This window comes from Tachypleus tridentatus, chromosome 8, assembly GCF_004210375.1.
Source record: "Tachypleus tridentatus isolate NWPU-2018 chromosome 8, ASM421037v1, whole genome shotgun sequence".
Lineage (NCBI taxonomy): Eukaryota > Metazoa > Arthropoda > Merostomata > Xiphosura > Limulidae > Tachypleus > Tachypleus tridentatus.
The window spans coordinates 107,386,706-107,408,232 of NC_134832.1; the positions used below are offsets into that span (position 1 = coordinate 107,386,706).

The 21,527-nt window shown below is 30.1% G+C and overlaps 1 protein-coding gene across 6 annotated transcripts in view; it reads right to left on the reverse strand.

Annotated features, from left to right (window-relative positions):
* Positions 1-550: 550 nt before the first annotated feature.
* Positions 551-21,527, reverse strand: part of LOC143223155 (serine/threonine-protein kinase RIO3) — a 32,019-nt gene continuing 11,042 nt past the window's right edge. For all 6 annotated transcript variants that reach the window (XM_076450713.1, XM_076450714.1, XM_076450715.1 and 3 more), the window contains exons 4-11: positions 18,468-18,694; positions 16,404-16,547; positions 15,927-16,054; positions 10,141-10,323; positions 9,648-9,807; positions 5,890-6,060; positions 2,141-2,245; positions 551-1,404 (exon numbers count right to left, since the gene is read on the reverse strand). In XM_076450713.1, coding sequence (XP_076306828.1) covers positions 1,300-1,404; positions 2,141-2,245; positions 5,890-6,060; positions 9,648-9,807; positions 10,141-10,323; positions 15,927-16,054; positions 16,404-16,547; positions 18,468-18,694 — 1,223 coding nt within the window. In that variant the 3' untranslated portion in view covers positions 551-1,299. The remainder of the gene's footprint in view (positions 1,405-2,140; positions 2,246-5,889; positions 6,061-9,647; positions 9,808-10,140; positions 10,324-15,926; positions 16,055-16,403; positions 16,548-18,467; positions 18,695-21,527) is intronic.

Here is a 21,527-nt window from a genome sequence, read left to right on the forward strand (position 1 = left end):
TTACTACCAAGTATTTCAGGCTCTTAGCTACATTGTTAATGAATATTTCAAGTAGCATTTAATAAGCCATTGATTTGGATTTTTCTCATTAAGTCAGGCAGAACACCAAAAATTCTGTATCAGTCAATATTTCATCACATCGCTAGTTGTTCACTCAAGCAACATGTGTTAGCTTTCTATTAGCAGCTATTACCAAGATTTTTTTGAAATTTTTTCCAGTTAAAAATAATATTTTATTCAAGACAAAAAACAAACTATTAACCTTCCAAGTGAGAAGTCATCTGTCACAGAATTTTTCTACAGCTGTATTCTCTGGGAAGTGTGTTTCATGCTAAGCCTTTCAGTTGTGATATTACCCATGGCTTGCATATGATACTTGCATTTAGCTAGAACTATGTGAAAGTGAAATAAAGGGCTTGATGTACAACGTTTAGTTCCTAATTACCTATTCAATTCCAAAGTAATGTTTCTTTGGTTTTGGTGAGAGTCTGTGAAAGATGCCTCTACCTCATCTGGAGCAGGTGAAAAGTGTAGTATAAAACAAACAAACTACAAAGCCAATACTTTTTTTATTATTGTTGCAACAATTAACCAGAACTTTTAAAACAAAGCATATTACAAACTCTTTGGTTTGAATCACTCTTGGAAACCTTTATTCGATGGAAAGCATTGTAACTTACATTTTGTAAGATCAATTTTATTATTTGTTTTACTTTAATAATTATGTATCATAATTTAACTCTTCAAGTACAGATTATTTACGACATGCGATAAGTGAAAATTTTCAACTCCTAATACAAGGAAATAAAACATTTCCTTTCAAATATACCAATCCTAAATTTGTAGTTAGAAGTTTTGAATATTTTAAACAAATGATAAATATTTATTACTTTATTTTACATTACAAAATTTTCTATACATCTTGTAAATATTAAACTACTTAACCATAACAGTCTAAAAACAAAATGTGAAAAAAATATTTTAAGTTTAACAGTACTTTTAAATTTTATATATATATTTTTCACTCCCACAAAGTACAAGATGTATCTGCAAACTAGAGCTACACAGGAAAGAAAGCAAAGTACAAGTTTTTAAACAAAATTTGTATAGTGAATCATGATATTTCTATACAAGTTAAACTGAATCGCTTTGTTAAGCTAAGGTTTTATAGTTGATCTCATGTGTCAAAATAAATCCAAACCACATGTGTTTGCTCTTAAAGTCACATATTTTGATGAATGGTTTTAAACAATTACATTTTAAAGTAAAAGTAAAACAATATCATAAGTTAGTAAGTTACTATGTATTTTTAGTTTGAGCCTTTGAAAACAAAATTTCAAAGCAATCTGATTTATCACTGCAACCATGGGCCAAAATTTCTTCATCTCGTTCATAGTTTTGAATCTAGAAAAAGAAACCACTGAAAAGTTAAAATTTAACTATCTCAGATTTGACAAATAAGATAACTACATTTTCAGTTACAAGCAAGTTTACTCTCTCAAATTAATAAATTTTGTCATAGCATTTCCAGAGATCTTTAAAAAATCTGTGATAATTATAAAAATAAATCAAATCTCTAGTAAATTAAGTTTTAATACACACCTTTTATATTTATTTATACTATATACCTGTGTGTGTGCATGTTCTTAGTAAAAATAGTTATACAAGTTGGAAAACAGCTCTTCTTTACTCAACTTGCACCATAACTCATTTTAGGTGACTATAGACTTTTATATAATTCACACTAGTGTGTTATCTGTATATTTATTATACAATATTTTATACATTCTAACATTCCTTAAGCAAACTGAGCTACATCTCCACATGCTTTTAAGAATTATAGTACCTTTATACACTACAAATACTTAAACTTAGCTGTGCACTCCAAACAACAATTCTTTATCATTATTTACCACAACAGAAAAGTTCCATGTTTTGGTATCTCAGACAACATTCATATATTTTAATGTATTACCAAAGTAAAGTTTTACACCTTAATGTCACTCACGTAACACGTTGTTTATATCTGTGAAGTACCTCAGACATCCATACTATAAACACTGCATTTTTACCTGTAGCAAGAGCCCTGTATGTTTATGCATCAGAAACAACAGATCAATAGTGTTATGTACTTATGTACCTCAGACAGTAGTTCAGCTCCTTCTCCTGGTAGCTGCAAGCCAGAAACAAGAGCAAACAAATCCTTTGGTCCCATTACATCAACTACTCCTTGTTTCTTGAAGAACTTCATAATTAAGTAAGTAGTGTTATTAGTCATGATTATTTTGAGAGGGTAATTACACTTCATTAAAAAATGTTGAGCACATTTTCACTTACTTTCAAATATGGCTGTTAACAATTTAACAGTCATATGAACAACTTCACCAAACTTCAATTTTATTATCAATAAAAACTAAATTAAATATTAAACATATTACAGAAATATGTACATAATACACAAACACAAGTAAAAAAACAAAAGCAGGTATATTTAATAAATTTATAAACAAAAATATTATAAATTTGTGTACTGAAAATACATAAACATTTTTAAATTACATGATTTACTTCCATAAAAGATTCAATATTAGAATTAGTGATAATTAACTTTGCAATAGTTTTAACTGTATCAAAGTGTAAATAAGGGACAGATTTCAAATTTTCTCACTAATTTAATGAATCTCTTGCTGATAAAAGCCTGACAATAATTATCTCAAAAGATTATTCTATGTAACTAAAAGAACAATGTATGCTAGTCCATGAGTTCACATGTATTATCTCACACGCAAACCAAATATCCCTATTAGTTAATACTACAATGATACTTTTATATTAATATTACTGCAAAAGTGAACAATGTTTAATATACTTCGTTATATATGATGCAAAACTATGACAATTATAACATTAACTTTAAACAGTTACTTCCATAACACATTCTTGTTATGCAACTCACATGCAGTGAGTTGATTCTTTATATTTTTGTAGCTTGTACATCTCAGTATAAATTCCAATAACCAATAATTAGGTTGAAAGTTTAAATATTCTTCATATGTGAAAAGTATGAGTTTATCCACTATATATAATGTATGGTAATTAACTGTAATAGTCACTGCCACAATTTCATTCATTTTTGATGCACTTCAGTTAACACATTACATAAAAGAAACTAATTAACTCTTTCAGCCTAGAACTGATCTTTTAACCATTTTGTGTTTGTTATAGTTTTTGTGCAACAACTTTTAAATTAGTAAGTGCATCTTCATGAAATTTTACAGATTATCAGTAAACTTTAGATGGCTTTTGTAAGCAAAATATGGTATTTCTTAAAAAGTTTAAAGGCTTTATGTAATGATTTTATCGTGTCTCTTTTCTTTCACATTCTGACTATCCAAAATACAAAGTAATTTTGATTTTAATATTAAAAATATTTGTATTTATTAGAAAATTTTCAAAATTTTACATGAAACATCTCTAAAATGTCCAGATAATTATCAAACATTCCTTAAGAAAAAACTTTGTATTTTATCTGTTATTTTCACTAACAAATTTTGTATTGGTTCTGTCAATTTGACTGACATTGTAACCACCATAAAAATTACGAAATAAATATAAAATGACTACAAATTATAAGAAATGTTCATTCTAAGTAGCTTAAATATCATAACATTATGCATTTATATATATACTTATTATTTTTATCATGTTGACCTTCTAGCCATGTCCCCCTAATATTACAGGCGTTGCAATGACACAACACATGTGCACTTGTATTACTGTCTTAACTGTGTTACAGCCCTATCACAGTTTAAACATCATATCATCGTGCTTTTGACTCTCATTCAGAATTTTATTCAACTGCTATTTTATAAATTTATGTCGTTAAGTTTGGTATCAAACTGTAGATAAATAATAGTTCAATTTTTCATATTATATGTTAATTAACTTCTTATTTCAAAAGTAAATATTTAAAACATGCACCAGTTTTTGCATATCACATGATATGTTGAATGCAGCCCTTGTTAAAATTAGATGTTTGTGATGTTTAAATACAAAGTCTATAATTTGTTCACAATAGATCAAATTCCCAATACGTAAAAGTTAGAATTTAAACTAAAACCTTTTTATGAAACATAGTGTCATTCAACCCCTGCTCACATCCTTTGATTTTTTACAACAATCCCTTCTATACACTTAATTCTACATAGAACATGTGAATAACAAATAGAAAGAACAGAATGTCTAACAAATGGTTTTTCCACCCATTTTTCAAATATAATGGCATTCTTTCTTTCTTTTGAGACAAACCTTCGTGTTAGTAAGTTAAGTCTTATAGCCCCCATTTGAATTTTTTTTTCTTCTTCTTCAGGTACATCTCCATTACTACACCAGATAAGTTATAATGGACATTTATGGCACAGTATAGTAATTAATTATTTTTGGTTATTCAAATGTATACACATAAAAACTTAAAAGCAGCAACCAAGTACAAAGGTTGTAAATAGAAGAAATTAATTGTTTGCTTTACTTATTTATTTACTGTTCTGTTTTAAGAAAAATAGGCTTAAAATCTTATTTGAAAATAGTAATAATGTATATACGTATAAAACATAACTGAAATTTGTACTAGTCATTTGTACAGACTAAAGGCCAGAAGGTCAGTTTTATATATCTGTATACAGTAACATAAGTGCATGTGCACCATGTCATTGTGACTTCTATCTTAGTCAGCAATGGCTGAAAGGTCAATGTAATAAATATATACAAATTTATAAAGTTATGACATTTAAGCTATTTAGATTAAATATTTGTGTTTGAGTTATATCATGTAGTTATTCTAGAAAGATAAAAGCATAATTTATATTTACTTCCCAATTTTTATGGTAATCATGAGATCAGTCAAATCTATTGAACACGTACAGAGATTTAGATTTCATAGCATAAATAACATATAAGATAGTTCATTTTTCAAAAAACATTTAATAATTATCTGGAAGTTGTAAAAAATTTCATATGTGAAATTTGAAAGTTCTTATGCATAAAAGTATTTTTAATCTTAAAATGAAAATTACTCTGCCTGTTGGGTTGTCAACATTCTGAAAAAAGTACAAGGAAATCTTTAATTAAAATATTTTACTACTTAATTTTAAAACCATGGTAACAGAAGTAACTAACTGTCTATAGTAAATCTTAGCAACTTAGACTATATATATGTATAGTGTTAAATGTTTGAAAGTAGTATAAATAAAGCATTTTATTGGATGTCTCGGGTTTGAGTCTCTTTTGTTTTTGTTTGAACTGTAAAGTCTCAAGTTAGTGCCTATAAGCTCCATTTGGCACATCCTCACTTAAAAATAAATTTTGCACATGACAGCAAGAAGCATTAATCGAAGCTCCAACAGCTAAACCGATTCAACTCACTCAGTCTTCCTGCAGGTCAGCCCATGATCCAGTCACGTGACATAACATGTTAGCCACAAAACAAAAAATACAAACAAAAACACTCAATACTGCAATTAATTCCACTAATAATATTAAGTTGTTTAAAAAAAAAAACTTATAAAGTTATTTAATAAATAAAATGCAAATAGTGGATACTGCCATACACTGGCATTTTACTGATGTAGAATAAGTCCAAATTTATCTTTCAGTTACTAGGATTTTCAATGCTTATTTTCTATTTCATCAGATTTATTTATTAGAGGAATGCATTCTTATTTTTAAAACATCAATCTAATTCTACTGCAACAACTCGTACATTAAATGGTTCTTCAGAGTATTTTATGTACCCTTATGTAAATTGTTTCGTGTCCAAAAGAGAACTTAAAGATAAAGATTATATTTAAAGATATGCTTAGTTTACGCACACGTTTCTAACAACAAACCTACCATTGAAATATTGGTACAGTCACGCAGCAAGAACTCCAGGGCATGAGGATGGTTGGGTTCAACAGCCTGGCTGACATCAATCACCCACACTTGACTGTTGTGCCATAAAAGGTTATACTCACTCATATCAGCATGAACCAGGTGACAATCTTTATACAATCGTTTCACAATCTGTATAAATAGTATAAAAGGTAGTGTCATACTAAAGTTTATACTGCATTTACAATTAATTATTTGCCATAGAATTTGGACTTTAAATTTTGTTGGGGATATATCTGAAAGTAAAAATAAGATTATGTTAGAATTTTTACATAAACTTGCACACAGGTTTATCTGCACAAAAAGCTGTTCATGATTTTGAACTGGCAAACTACATGGGAAGTATCCATTTACGATTACCTATCAACAACTTTTGGTGTACTTTATTCAAACATTGGAATTTCACTGTCAATCTTACACAGCACCCATGAACTAAGCATACTAGCCACTAAGCCATAACTACACCTGCATGAATAAGACATGATCACTCAATATTGGTTGGTTATTTGGCATTTTATGGTGCAAAGCAACAAGGCTATCTGCACAAAAACAACCAGTAAAAAATTAAAAAAGCATTAACTATCCTCTCTATTGTCTTTTAGAGACAGCTCATCAAAGCAATTGAATGTTAGTTTTAAGGAATCTTGGGATCCTTCACAGGCTTATAAAAAGGTAGGATAATAGCCTGGTGCCAAGCATCAGGAAAAATATTCTCCTGCCATATCCATTTAAGAACAACCAGTAGAATGCCAAGAGAAGCAGGAAAGAGATGGCACAGCATCTTGTAGTGTATATCATCAGGCCCAACTGGTGTGCTGCCAGACCAATGATGAGGAAGCTTGAATTCCATCAATGTAAAGGGGCGATTACAGTCAGAGACGATCAGCCTAAAAGGAAAGAAGTGATTGCTCTGCCCAAGACTAAAAAGATGGGGGGGGGGGGAATGAAGCAGAAGTACTAGATACCTGGCAAAAGCTTTCACCGAGAGTATTGGTGATACTCTTGGATTCAGCAACTTCCTGAGAGAGCAACATTAGAGAGCAAGAATAAAAGGAAGACAGAAGTATACCACCCACTAACCTTCCAAATCTTGTCTTATATGATCTTGGAACTGGTGGTAGAAGATATGCTGGTTGTGAACTTAATCCACGATTCTTTCTGGCTTTGACGTTTTACCCACTGAAGCATGCGCATGGGCCTGCTGAAAAGGGATGCAGTTTGAAAATGTGGGATATTTAAGAAAGGCATCCCAGGCCATTTTTTGAGTCTTCCATGCCATGTGGCAGGTAGAATTCCACAACAAACAAAGTTATCATGAAAATCATAGTGAAGGGGAACAGACAGAAAGATCAACAACAGTAAAAGAATGACTAGGTGCATAAAAATAAGTCTAAACACCAGTACTGAAGAGAAGAAGGTTGTGATACAAAAGTACATGTTCTATGAAGCAACCCCTCCCATCAATATCAGCAGCTCCCCAGAGGGGATTATGTCCATTAAAGTCTCCCAAGATTAAAAACAGAGATGGCAACTGTTCAATAAGAGCATCAAGGTTCGATTGATTATACGTCTCTCAAGGAGACAGGAAGAAAAAACAAATAGTGATGGTACAACCCAAGGAAACATAGATGGCTACAGCTTCCAAGGATGTATTGAGTGGCATAGATAGAGGGGTCACATTCAATCAATCAGCATTGCCACCCCTCCATGCATTTATCCGTCACACAACCTCTCGCTGCAGTATGAAGAAAACTGAATATATCAGCAGGTTTCAAAACGTTTCGTGTAAGGAAATACACACAGGATGATAGGAATCGATCAGTGCCTTTATATCGTCTAAATTAAAATGGAAATCTCAACAGTTCCACTGTATCAATGTGGCCATTTTTTACTTATGTGGGCAGAGAGCCCTTCTATTTTCAACCACGTCTTTTCTCTTTAATAGAAAGAGGTCTATCAATATTTATAGATCTTGCCCTGGATTGAGTGGGCAGGTCTCTGTCATTGTAAGAAGATTCCAACAACTGAGTGTGCAAACAAATAATTGTTCAGCATCTCATGACTAGAAAAGAAGATGGACCCAAGGAAACACACAAACCCAGAGCCAAAGAAAATAGATCCGAGGAGCTGCTGGAAGGAATGGTGGCCACAGATATGGGTGTTGACGTTGACTCATCACCTTTCTTAACCTTGGAGGCAAAAAACTTTTCACATGGTTTGAAAATGACCCTGTTGCAGGCAAGAAAAGATATGTCTGCACTCCCATTGTAGCAGTAGAATGAAGTGCAGCAGCATACGTCCAAGATGAAGTGGCAGACAGTAACTTTTGAGCATCAAGGTAAAAAATGTTGTGAACTACTTCCAAACACTGTATCTCTTTTTCCTCCACCCCGCCTTGGGCATGAACAAAAGTAAGATGGGCAAGAGCCACTGCAATTAACACACTAAGGGTCCATTTCACACTTGTAGGCATCATGGTCCTTGCCACAGCAATGAGCACATGTCAAGGAACCACAACATGATATTTTTAAGAGACTGAACTGCTGACAATGGAAACATCTGAGAGGGTGCAGAATATATGGCCATATTTTGCAATTTAAATAACCTGCATTGTTGGTGCCAGGTGGACATGGTGATGTAAATGTCAAAATTAGGTCATTGGTAGGCATCATAAATCCCATCTTTGTGAGTGGTAATACACCTAACTGCATAAATCCTTTGGGTAAAGAAAAGAGTGGGGATCTCTAACATAAGGATATTCTTCAAATCCCTTTCAACGATGACTCCTCATAAAGAATCAAAAGTAGCATGGGGAATAACTTCAATGGGTATATTCCCAATGTCCTTTGAATGCAAGAGGAGTTCACTATGGAGTGGATGTTTCCTCCAAGATTTCCCCAGAATATAGCTTTTTTGTCTGACTTTGAAAAGCCAGCAAGACCCTCTAGTTCCTTCTGAATAAAAAAGGAAACATTTGCCCTAAAGATTTGTCTGATAAAGAATGTAATATCAGAAAATGAGGTACAATTTTTGAAGAAGTTGAAGATTGCTATTCAGAATCTTCAAGATGTGGTCGTTTACTAATGGTCTGTTTTTCCACTATTTTATTTTTACTTGGGGTATCCATAATAAAGACAGAATATTTTGGTCCCATTGACCCCACCCACCATGGAAGCCTATCAAGGGATGTACTGCAATGCAAAGCAAGGACACTGCAGCAATGTCAGGGTTTTGTGAGCACTACACCCAAACACCAGCATCAAACACAATGTCCACAACATACACTGAGAACATCCAACACTAGTACTAAATTGACCCTAGAAATTCAAGGCCAAAGTGATGTCTTAAGTTTGGACCCTTCAACCACCAGAATCCTCTCTTCCCCTTCACGGGTCACCATGCATGGCAAACGTCAGTGGATGTTTAGATCCCAGAGGAAGTTAAAGTGAAAGAACAGAACTTTCTCTGGGAGGTCCCATCACGACGTACAGGAATCCACAGTGAGGAGCATGATCACTCAATATTAGTGTTTAACATTATTGGTAGACCTAAGAAACAGTAGTGACAAGGTCAAAAGAAACATTACTGAACTTTAGCTCATTCATATATCTAAACATTATTACAAAAACATGAAATACTAATTTTTTTAAACTTTAGGTACAGTTTTAAAGTTTATTGGATTTTTTTTTCTCCCTTCTTGAGAAGAAAAAACTGCTTACCTCAACTGTCTGGGAATATGCTTGGTTCAACTGTTCCAAAGATAGTTTGGCTTCCTTCAGCTTTGGAGCAGGTTTCTGGTCACTACCAATAAATGTCATGACCAAAACATGCTTCTTTAAGGCCACTACTTCTGGGCAAGGTAAGCCAACTTTTCGAATTCTGTTAAAGTAATGGTTTCATTGTAAAACTTTTCCTAGAATCCACACTTTATAATGCAAAAAATTAATACTCAATATTACATATCTTAATTTAAGAATAACAATTTTTAAAAGGGACAAAGTCACCTAAAATATATTTGTAAATTCATACATTTTATAGACAAAAAGAGTAATATAATTCAGTTCTTAAAAAATGCAATAAAAATGATGAATTATTTGGATGTATTAGAATGAAACAAACAGCATCTGTGTAATTCACATAAATGTGTATAAATAAAATAAAACAGTAAATATTATCTTATTGTCAAGAAAACATAACAAACAATAACCTTACCTAGTCAGATTATGCATTTCTTTCTCAGCCCACATATGAATTACTTTTCGAGGGTTTTGCTTGTTAAAGCGTTCACGAAATCTGTAATCATCTCTGATGTATTTATCTCTGTTTTTAAACTCACTAAGTGTTGTCTTGAAAGCTTTAATAGCACATTCACTGGGCACAATCTGATCAGCTGGTCTTAAAAAGGGAAAGAAGTTAATGTTCTAAACTTTGTTCACCAAAACAAAATATTCTCAATTTTTACAAGTCATTTTTGCATTAACATCAAAATTGCACTGAAGTTAACTAGAATCAAATCCCAAACTATTTCATAGAGAAAACTAAACTTCAATATCAATATTTTGTGGAGTAACAATTACACTGTAGAACTTAAATGGTTAGGTTGCTTGGAGTTAATAGTGGTATATATTCCTTTATAAGTGAATAACAACAAACCATTAAAGAAATTTATGATATCAACAGCACTGTTTATATAAATATGTTTATAGCTCTTCATTATTAAAATTAACCAGACTACACTGTATGTGTTTTAACATTTTTATTTGTAGATTATCATTGATGGTTAATACTGAAAAAGTCAGAGCAAGACGTGCATGTCACTGTGAAGTACCTGTTTATCAATTATCATCATAACTAAAGTACCTATAGTCAACTGTGCATACTTTTGTAAATGTATGTTGTCATAAAATGTTGGTTTCTGAATAACTCTGACTAAAAACTACAGACAAATGAGTAATAAGTATTTTAATAATACCAATATTATCACTCTATAAACAACACATTCTTTGAAAACTTAACCTTTATGGATAATGTTATTTAAAACTCATTAGAATAACACAGCGAACAAATAATGGGAAAAATTCACTGCCAAAACTGGTAATTTTGCAGTGTACACTTTCAGTTAAGAGAACTATTTCATTTGATATCAGCAAATATATTATCACCAATGAAAAGTAATGAATATTACACAGTGATTAGCAGTTAAGCTGACAGAAAAATACCAGAGTGAATCGTTAGCAAAGACTTTTAAAAGAACAGATTTATGAAAATTAAACTTTATAGCATTTTACTAAATTAATTTATTTGAGAAAATTTAAATATAAGTTTATTTTTTAAATATGTATAATGTTAATTCAAAAAAAAAGTTGAAAACAAAACTATTTTGTTGTAAAAACAACAACAAAAAAGAAGCACATTTTTAAACAGGAATACATTAACTTTTCTGTAAACAGACCAGTTGCTAAAACTTGAGTTTCATATTCCAGTCAATTTGGTAATGTATCAAACATTTAAAAATACCTGGGATTCTCTTCAGCTTTTGTCCCACTCCAAAAGTACTGTACAATAATGTTTAATTCTTGTAATCCTTAAGTCAAGTTAAGAAATGTCTTAAGATTACAATTTTAATACGTCACCTTCATTTGTTTGGATATTTATCTTAAAACACACAAACCACTTCACAAATTTTTCATCTAGTATTAAACCTGTTAACAGGTTCTTGCATTCAATCACAACTGTGAGAGACCCACAGAAAACTGTATTTTAAACCCTGGTTTAGTGGTATCAATGGCTTTATCTAACATCACCTGGATGTCTACTGTAAGAATTCTTCACCCCTCTTTTTTTTAACAGTTCTCACCTATTCTAATTCTGCATTTGAATAAATTCAAATTGTCTCTATGCATATTTAAAAGGTAATTAACAATTAATATAGGATCTTATGACTATCACTTACTTTTAAATGATAATTATCATGATAAACTTACAAATATGAAAAATTCACTCACATTCTTTTATTTTAGTTAGTTTTTTTTAACTCATTTGTTATAAGCTTTAATCAATAATACCAAGATGGAATTCCTTTTAAAGGATAATATTGTGAAATTGAAGAGATACTCCAGAATCAAAATGCTATACACAGATATTATAAAGCATATTCAAGTTTCTTATCTTCTAAAGATATCCCTTTTGAAAATTAGTGAAAACAAATTCCTTGCCTTATAAACTTGGGCTAAAATAGATTCCCCTTTAATCTTAAACAATTTTTGAAAAGTTAAATTTATTCTGGACAAAGTAACAAAGTCTTAAATCTTGGATAAAGATGCATTATAGGTGAGAACTTCTCAAACTTCTTCTTAAATGAATTACTCTGCTTGAAACAAGTACTCCACAAATGGATCTTGTTCCACATGGTATTGAGATGCACTTAACATCCAAACAGTTACTTATTCAATCAATGACTCTGAAGAGAAGCAAATCCTTGGCACCCTCATAAAATATCAGGAGCTTGTACTTTGGGTAAGTCACACTGTTGTGAAAATTATGGATCCTGCACAGATGGAAAAAAGTCTCTTCTTCCATAAGAAAATGTCAATGGAACATCATATTTATAGAAAGTTGCTAAAACCACATATGAAGTTAACAAGCAGTGTAAGACTAGAGAGAATGCAGCTAGTCACCACCACCCACTGTCAACTCTTGGTCTACTCTTTTACCAATGAGTAGTGGGACTGACTGCCACATTATAGCACCCTAACTACCTGGCCATCCTTGGCCTCAAGGAAGATTTACTGCCTGTATTAAAACAAAAAACATTTGTGAGTATAAATATTTGTGTAGTAATGTCTGGAAAATTGGATCAATAACTCAAAGAAACTGTTGGGTCTGACATAGCAGAAAGGTAGTTGTGAGAAACATACAACAAGCACAGTCAGGACTTGTGCTTAACTTTTTTTTCTGGTAGCCTGCCAGACTACCTAAATATGTCTTTTTGATGACTAAGCAGCAATTTAGGCAACCAATGTATTTTTTTTCTTATTTTGTAATGAAACAACCCACAAATGCATGAATCATACTATGACCTCTAGAACTTCAGCATTTTTGGTGGCTGATGGCAAATGGACCACCATTAATTTCAAACTATGAAGTACATATTAGTATCCTTAGCTTCTCTGCACCTTCTACAGTGACTGAATGGCCAGTCCTTCAAAATGAGACACCTTTGTGCACTCTTAAGAAACAGAATGCATTTATTTCTAAAATGATAGGCACGCTATTACATATAGCATATAATTTCAAACTTTGGACCCACAGCACTTCAAATTAGAGGCCAAGTGAAAAAGGAAGTAAACTTACATGAACTAGTAAACTTCTATGGGGTCTAGATCTTCTGATGAGATTGCCACATTCCCAGATAATGATACAAAGATTAAGATTATGACTGAGAACAGGAATAACACTCAGGAACGAATCATGCATGAACCAAGATCATGATTAAGTTTAGTATAAATATAAAATCTGAAGTCCTGTGTTTAAATAACATATTAATATTATAAAGTTGAAGTGAAGAACTGATTATTTTGTAAAATGGTAAACTGTTAACTGCACTTACTATCTTACTAATGTAAACATTAACTCTCTCAATAGGGGGTTGGTTGATTTGACCAATCATGTGACCTCTTTTTATTTGTTTAAGATCTTTATAGATTTAATACTTCTAACTTTCAATAAAGCGTGCATATCTTTACAAAATTTGGCAATTTTTCAGTTAATATTAATTTTTCACAAAAAAAATTTAATGAACTATTTTTCATAAACTAAAATATAGATTTGTCCATGAATATATTGAGTATTTGTTTTGAATAGTTCATGTTCAAAGTAATTTTCATGTTTATTCTTCTCAAATTTAATTTGTTAGTGCATATCTTTACAAAATTTGGCAATTTTTCAGTTACTATTAATTTTTCACAAAAAAAATTTAATGAACTATTTTTCATAAACTAAAATATAGATTTGTCCATGAATATATTGAGTATTTGTTTTGAATAGTTCATGTTCAAAGTGATTTTCATGTTTATTCTTCTCAAATTTAATTTGTTAGTGCATATCTTTACAAAATTTGGCAATTTTTCAGTTAATATTAATTTTTCACAAAAAAAATTTAATGAACTATTTTTCATAAACTAAAATATAGATTTGTCCATGAATATATTGAGTATTTGTTTTGAATAGTTCATGTTCAAAGTAATTTTCATGTTTATTCTTCTCAAATTTAATTTGTTAGTCCCTAAAACATCCTAAATACATTTCAAATGCCCTTTTCGGTAAAAATTTACATCTTATCTGTTATTTTCTCCATTTCAACTCAAAATTGGATTGGTCAATTTAGCCAACATTGTAATCACTAAAAAAAAGAATCTGAAAATAAATCTAAATTACCCTTTTTTATTTCTAGAATAACTTGATATTGGTGCATGAAACTACATTTGTTTATTCTAAGTCGCTCTAAGCTTACAATAATATACATCTATTTAGAATTAAATTTTATTGTTTTATTGCTCTTTGAATTGTCTCTAATAACTATCCATGTCATTTAATACGTTAAAACCACTTGGGGAAAATACAACTCATGTTACACTAATGAATTACATGACACAGGAGCTATTACAAGATGCTTGCATGCATGCCTTGTAAAACACTTTTATTATATTATTATTTATCTAATATTAACTAACCTAAAAATTGCTATTTTTATATTTTAGTTAATTTTATAATGATAAATACAGAATAAACATGAAAAACAAGAAATATAGTACTTATTCTATCTTCTTTTTTTTTACATGTAATTTCATACTTTTTCAACTTGTGGTAGATAAATGCAAGATGCTTAGAAAAAATGTGTCACATGTCAGACAAGGGGAAATTCAATATTTTTTAAAAAGATATTGCCTTGTATAATTAAAAACTTACAAATTATATACTATTAAAATATGGATTATTAGCTAAGATTTTATATTACACCAACTGGTATAACATAAACAAAAAGTAGTTTAATAAAATTTTGGGTGCAAGACACTAAAATTTTGTGTCATGCACAGTAAGTAAAACCCAGGTTGAGAGGATTAACAAATCAAATGTTGTGTTACTTTTGTAAAGCATGAAAGCTGTAACTATTAGATTAACAGTAAGTGTTTAATTATCAACAGTTAAATAATAAAAATATGATTTAGAATAAATAATCAACTAAAAGTAATTAACCAGGCCTATAAATTTATAAAAGTTGTTTGGGTTTGAATAACCTATTTTTCAAAATTCAGTTAAATATTGAAATATTAAGTTTTTGTCTAACATGTGATGATTTTTTTCAAACTGGAAAGAAAACAAAACTTACTTTAAAATTTGCAACATATTATTACATATATAACAGAATATGTGTGGGTCCTTCACACAACTTCTTGTCACCATTATGATGAATAAACAATATTGAAAATAAAAAATGTCAATATGCATGCAGAAACAAATACTACCCAGAAAGAACACATAATGTGGCTTATTAAATATTTATGTAATAGCAGTGTGTTTTTCATGGGTTATAACACAATCAACAAGACTCTTACATTGCAGTTGGTATAGAAAAATCTATAGCCAGTAATTGTCAACATTTTAAGCACAACAAAATGTGATGGAATTTCAAAGAAAATGACTCAAGTACACAAAATTTCATACCATGTTTTGTAAAAAAAAGTCTGTATACAATGTAGAAAAATCGATAGTTTCAGATTCAGTATACTGGAATTTCTGTAGAGCATTTACAATTTCAAGACAATAAAACCATCTAAGGCCTGTATTATTTGTTTAAAGTATGTTTTAAGAAAGACTCAGAATGAAATACAACTGCAGGTAAGAAATACTACATGCCACAAGTTTGAAAAACTATTTCCAAAAGATTTTGCAAAAACAAAAAACTCTGTAAGATATTACAAAGACAGAAAAGTACTTACTTTCCTCCCCAAGCATGAAATACACTGGCTTCTTTCCCAACACTTATACAACCATTCACACCTTCTAAAACTTCCTGATTGACCAGTTTGTACAAGATCAATCGAGTTTTTGGATCAAGAGAGTGTTCCTAAATAATAAACATTTACACTAATAATACAGTATATATGCACAACTAGTTCAGAAACAATCAGTTTATTTTTATAATCAGACATTAAATTGGTTAATACTTAAACGTTATAAAACTGTTACTTAATAGCAAATTTCTCATCTTGGCTTTAAAACTGTCTTCTGGCTGTGTGTTGGTATAGTACTTCTATGTTACAAAAATGGCATTCACCATAAGTATGAAAATGGCTGTCCAAATGCTATCATTTCTTCTCTACTTTGAATAATTTCATCTTAAATTTTCAAATCAGAAAACAATAATCAAACTAAATTATTTATGTTTATGGCTGTAGATTTAAAATAATACTCACAGCAGTAGACTTCTCTTTTTTATCATGAAGACGAGCAGCACGACGTTGTTCAGCATAAGAATGAACTTTTAATTTGTTGTACACATGATTAGACAATTTCATATCAAAACTCCCTCCATCTCCTGTCAGGAAGCCAGGAGGAAACTGTTAACAAACAAAAAAAAAATTACTTCAAAAGTTCATAGAAAAGTATTTTAATCCATTAATTTAAAGATAAAAAAAATTAAAACATACACATACATCTAAAAATTGTCACATGGAGGCACTTTCATGTATTTTACCTGACCTTGTAACCACTGTGTAACAAAACATGCTATAACTATAAACATATATTTAAATATATTTAAGATTTTAGTAGAGATTACATGTATGATGTTCTCAAAATATCAGAATTTTTAATAAAGCTTTTCTACTAAAACCTGTCTGAATTTACTCAGTCTGGCTTAGACTCTTGACTAGTCTAAAGGCAAAGTCATTTTCATGTTATGAGTAACAATACCTTTTCATTTTAGTTTTTAAATTTCATTTGCATTAGCCTTTACAACATCTTTAACAAATGCTAAACGTTTTTTCAGTAAAACTTTATATCTTATTTATTTTCTCTAGACTAACACTGTATACAGACTTATTCCATTTGACTGACCTTGTAAACACCATGAAACAAAAACAATAAAAAAATCAGACTATTTTTTGCTAGAATGACTGCATATTCCAAAAGATAATAGAACAAATTATAGCCCAAGATAATATATTTTAATTTAGTTTTATTCTTTTAAAGTTGCTCTTCGATCCTTTCAGTTATACAAAAGTTATTTATCACAGCTTTGTGTAAACAATGAATCCAATATTACACAAATGTTTTTGTGCTTGGTTTATTGCTATCATTTTTCACAAGTACTTTATTTATTTTCATTTAAAAGTCTGTATCTAACCAAGTTAAGTTTGTATTTTTCTACATTTTAGTTACATTCATAACAATAAATAAAAACTTACATAAAAAAAACATGAAATTGTTACTTATATTGCAAAAGTTGTGTTAAACACTAGGCCTACATCTTAGAAATGATAGTGTTGTCTCAGAAATTATCTAATTAAAATATGCAACTCAGAATATAAAATGTTGTAATAAATATAAATTAGAATTTTCTTAAACTATATAATATACCAGGCTTTCTAACTGAGCTTTAATAATCTCTTTTCCTGATTAAACAGAGCTCTAGCAGTGGGCAAACAGGGAAAAAGAATACCAAAATATTGAAATCTTATTGGAAAAGCTTGAGACTAAACTTTTGTTAGTAAACTGAAATTTTGGCTTTCTACTGATTACAATTAATGCAACAATAAATGTCAAAGAGATTTTATGACAATTTCAAGATGTTCTACAAGGGGCAAGACTTGTGGACTTTACTTTATTGCTAGTATCTCCTAAAAGCAGAACTCTCCTGTCAGAAGTGGAGAGTTTAATTTTGGGGATATGTACAGTATATGTAAGAAATTCTGAGAAAAGATGGGTAAAAAAAAATCAGTAATGGGCAATTTGAGAAAGAAGTCTCATGTGATACCGATTAAAGAGAGATAATTTATTTAAATATTTCTTTTGAAATTAAGAAGTTAAAACATATATTACAATTTGAATGCCAAGTTTACTGATATACAATGATAACAAAGTAGTTTAATTAAACTTGAATAAATAATCCTGTAAAAGGTTGTGATATGCACTTTGACCTACTTGTGTCCAAAGAGTTAGCAAAAATTAAGACATAAAAACTTATACATCTTACACAGTTTAAATAATAAAAAAGATCTGTAAAAATAATAAGTTTGAGGTTTCTTTTAACAAAATAAATTGTGTATCTAACATAAAAATACAACCTTTTTCAAGTTATAATATTAGAAACTGCAGCTGTAAACAAGTGTCACAAAAGTGAGAATGAACTTATTACAATGTTACAAGTCAATAAAACTTTTAAAGTGCTAATTGTAGAGACAAATTTATCCCTTGGCAAATATTTAAGTGTAGTTTAATTCACATTTTATGTATATCTATTTATAAGTTATTCTTACCTCCATCACACGACAGGCATTCCTGTGACTACAGATAGTGGGATCGTGCTTGGTTGTGATTTCACCACCATATCGAGTAAATCCACTTCTACCAATTGCTGGAGAAGACTTTTCAGCCTTTTCAAACATGTCCCAGTGTTGTGCTCCAACCTCTTCTTCATCACCTTCATCAGAATCAAACAACATCTCACGAGGAAGCCGACGGTAGTTTTTGAATGACACTGAAACTGGAAAGATCTTAATAGATAAATCTATACCTTTATAACATATTACATTAAAACCATTAGCAAAAGTTATTATATGAATTCAAGAAATAATATGGGTAATATAGTTTAGCACTATGAAAAAGATTAATACTAAATTCTGTGACACTTTTTTTCATAAAGAATAATCCAGCAACTAATATTGACTTAGCCATACATGTTTGGACCAGCATGCAAGTTAACTTTTGTATTTTGAGTTAATAATCTTTAAAACAACCTTCAAACATTCAATGTACTTTCCTTGAAATGTTTAACTTAATTAAGTGGACTAAAAATTATAAGCTATGTTAGTGTCAAAATCTGAAAAAGTGACACAAGTAGTGAAGTACAATACTTATAGTTCACTATTCCCATTAGAGTTGAATGACAACACTTGAACAATACAGGCAGTGGACCTATAATAATAACCATCTTGAAATGAAATTCAAATGTATTTTTTCATAGTGAAAAACTGTTAATCCAGTGTTGAACCACAAAAGTATGGTAACAAATCCACAAAGCTACAGTACAAACATTCAGGTCTTAAGCACAATAAGCAATCTTATTATAATGGAGTTTGCAAAGTATACTTCCGAAACATGGATCTTGAAAACTACTGAACCGATCATAACTGGGTGATGTTTTTATAACCAGGCAGTATTTTTATAGTTGAGTAATAAATGAAACAATTGAAATTTCCACAAAATGTTATGTTTCAAATTACTAAATTACTAACAAAAATTAAATATTTGTTTTTCTTCAGTGAAAATCTCATGAGTGTTGCAACTAAATTGCAGGGCACTTTCATTGATAACTGTTCCACAAAGAAATACTTGAATAAAATATACTCTATGGTGTAATACTGTGATGATAGGTTTTTCTCATGGGTGGTGAATATTAATGAATGTCAAGAATAACTACATTATTTAGAACTGTCAGACAATTCCAGAAAAAGCCACAGGCTCAATATTCTTCTGCAGGAGCTAGCAGTTATATGGGTATTTTTACTAGAGTAAATAATTAAAGTATTATACATGTTTTACACTTTTCACTGAATAAACAAAAAGGGTTTTGTTTTCAAGAAACATTCTTTCTTGGAGAGATTCTCATTATTAAAGGTGCTGAGTTCTCACATTTTGAGAAAAATATAGCACTAACTGTTACTTTTGGATGTTGTTAAGCAAAAATTATAAGCATTACAGTCACATAAGTGATATCTTAAGTAATGAAAACAAAGTTTGTATTTATTAACAAACGTAATGATTTATTTGAATTTGTAATGTTAATTTAGCATTTTTACACTAAAAGTATAATAAAATTAACATATATTTAAGATGTTTGCCAAGTAATTAGTTTTAGCCAGACTGTCAAACAGTACTTCAACAGGTCTTTGTAAATCTCATAGGACATTTGACCAAACAATTAAAAGTAACCCTGGTCACAACTAGTGATTTCTTTCAATTTAATTCAATGAAATTATATTATACAAAAGCTTATGGCAGCAACTAGAATCAATATTTATCTCTTAGAATTAGAAATGTTCATCCTTTCCCCAAACAAGCAAACAGAAATTGAAATAGATGTTTAATAAACTAATATTTATAAATAAGGCAAACTTCAAGGTCTCAACATTAAAGCACTAGCAATCTTTTATTAGTTATGTTTTTCCATTAGCAAATTTAGGACTGCTACGAGTAGCATTATTCTTCTATAAAATTAACTATTTAACTATGCTTGTCTTGTAATTAATTATTCCATATGTTAAATGCTAATTATATATATCCCTAACTCCATGTTTAACTTTTCTGTGTCACATTTCTTTTAATTATTTCACAAGTTAAAAGATACTAAGCAATGAGAGCTTGGATCAACAGAATTAGAACCCACAATGTTAACAGTTACCCTATACTTAAAAGTATTTTACTAATAAAACTAAGAGCAGTAGATATGGTATTTATTTACATCAGCACCACATAACAGCACAGGCACACAGTGTAGTGGAATATTATCAGACAAAAACAGAATAAATTAAACTATATTGTGACTGAATAGTCATACATATATTGCTATATGTAAATTCCTGTCTAAGTTATTATGTAGGAATGATACAAATGCCATCCTTACTATTATGCTTCCATTGCTTTTGAATAATTGATATTATTCAATGATATATGTATTTCATTTTATTTTTTGAAAAGTTTTTCTTATTTGCTATTATTTTTATTGATGCAGTATTTTAATAGATATAATAAGGTTCTATACATAACCAAGATCTAAATACAAGATTCCAACTGTAACATTTATTGGGGTTAATTCCTGTTTCACCCTTTACTTAAGTTTTTTAAAGGAACATCAAATTTCTGTAAGAAAGCTAACTTCAGAGGATAATGGTAACATCATTTACACAAGAATTATATATATATATATATATTTATCACAACCACTTATTAATAATACCTATGAAAGCAGATACTTCGACTGAAACTATATCACCTCAGTGAAACTGGTTGACACAAATGTTTTGGTTTTTGAGTTATCATGCAATAAAAAAGAACTAAATAAAGAGCAAGAAATTCAAACATTTTGCTGTAATAATTAAAGATATTTCCAGAACTTGCAACTCAGTAATTATTGAGATAGTTAGAAAAGGAAATATTGTGTAGTATTGTAAAGTTCTGATGACCTATTGAAGAGATATTTAAAATACCATTTCAATGGACAATTCAAACCATTCCTGTATAGGCAAAGTACTGCCTGTCTGATACAATCATTAAACAGTTGTACTCATCATTCTTTCACTTTTAAGTTAGTATTTCAA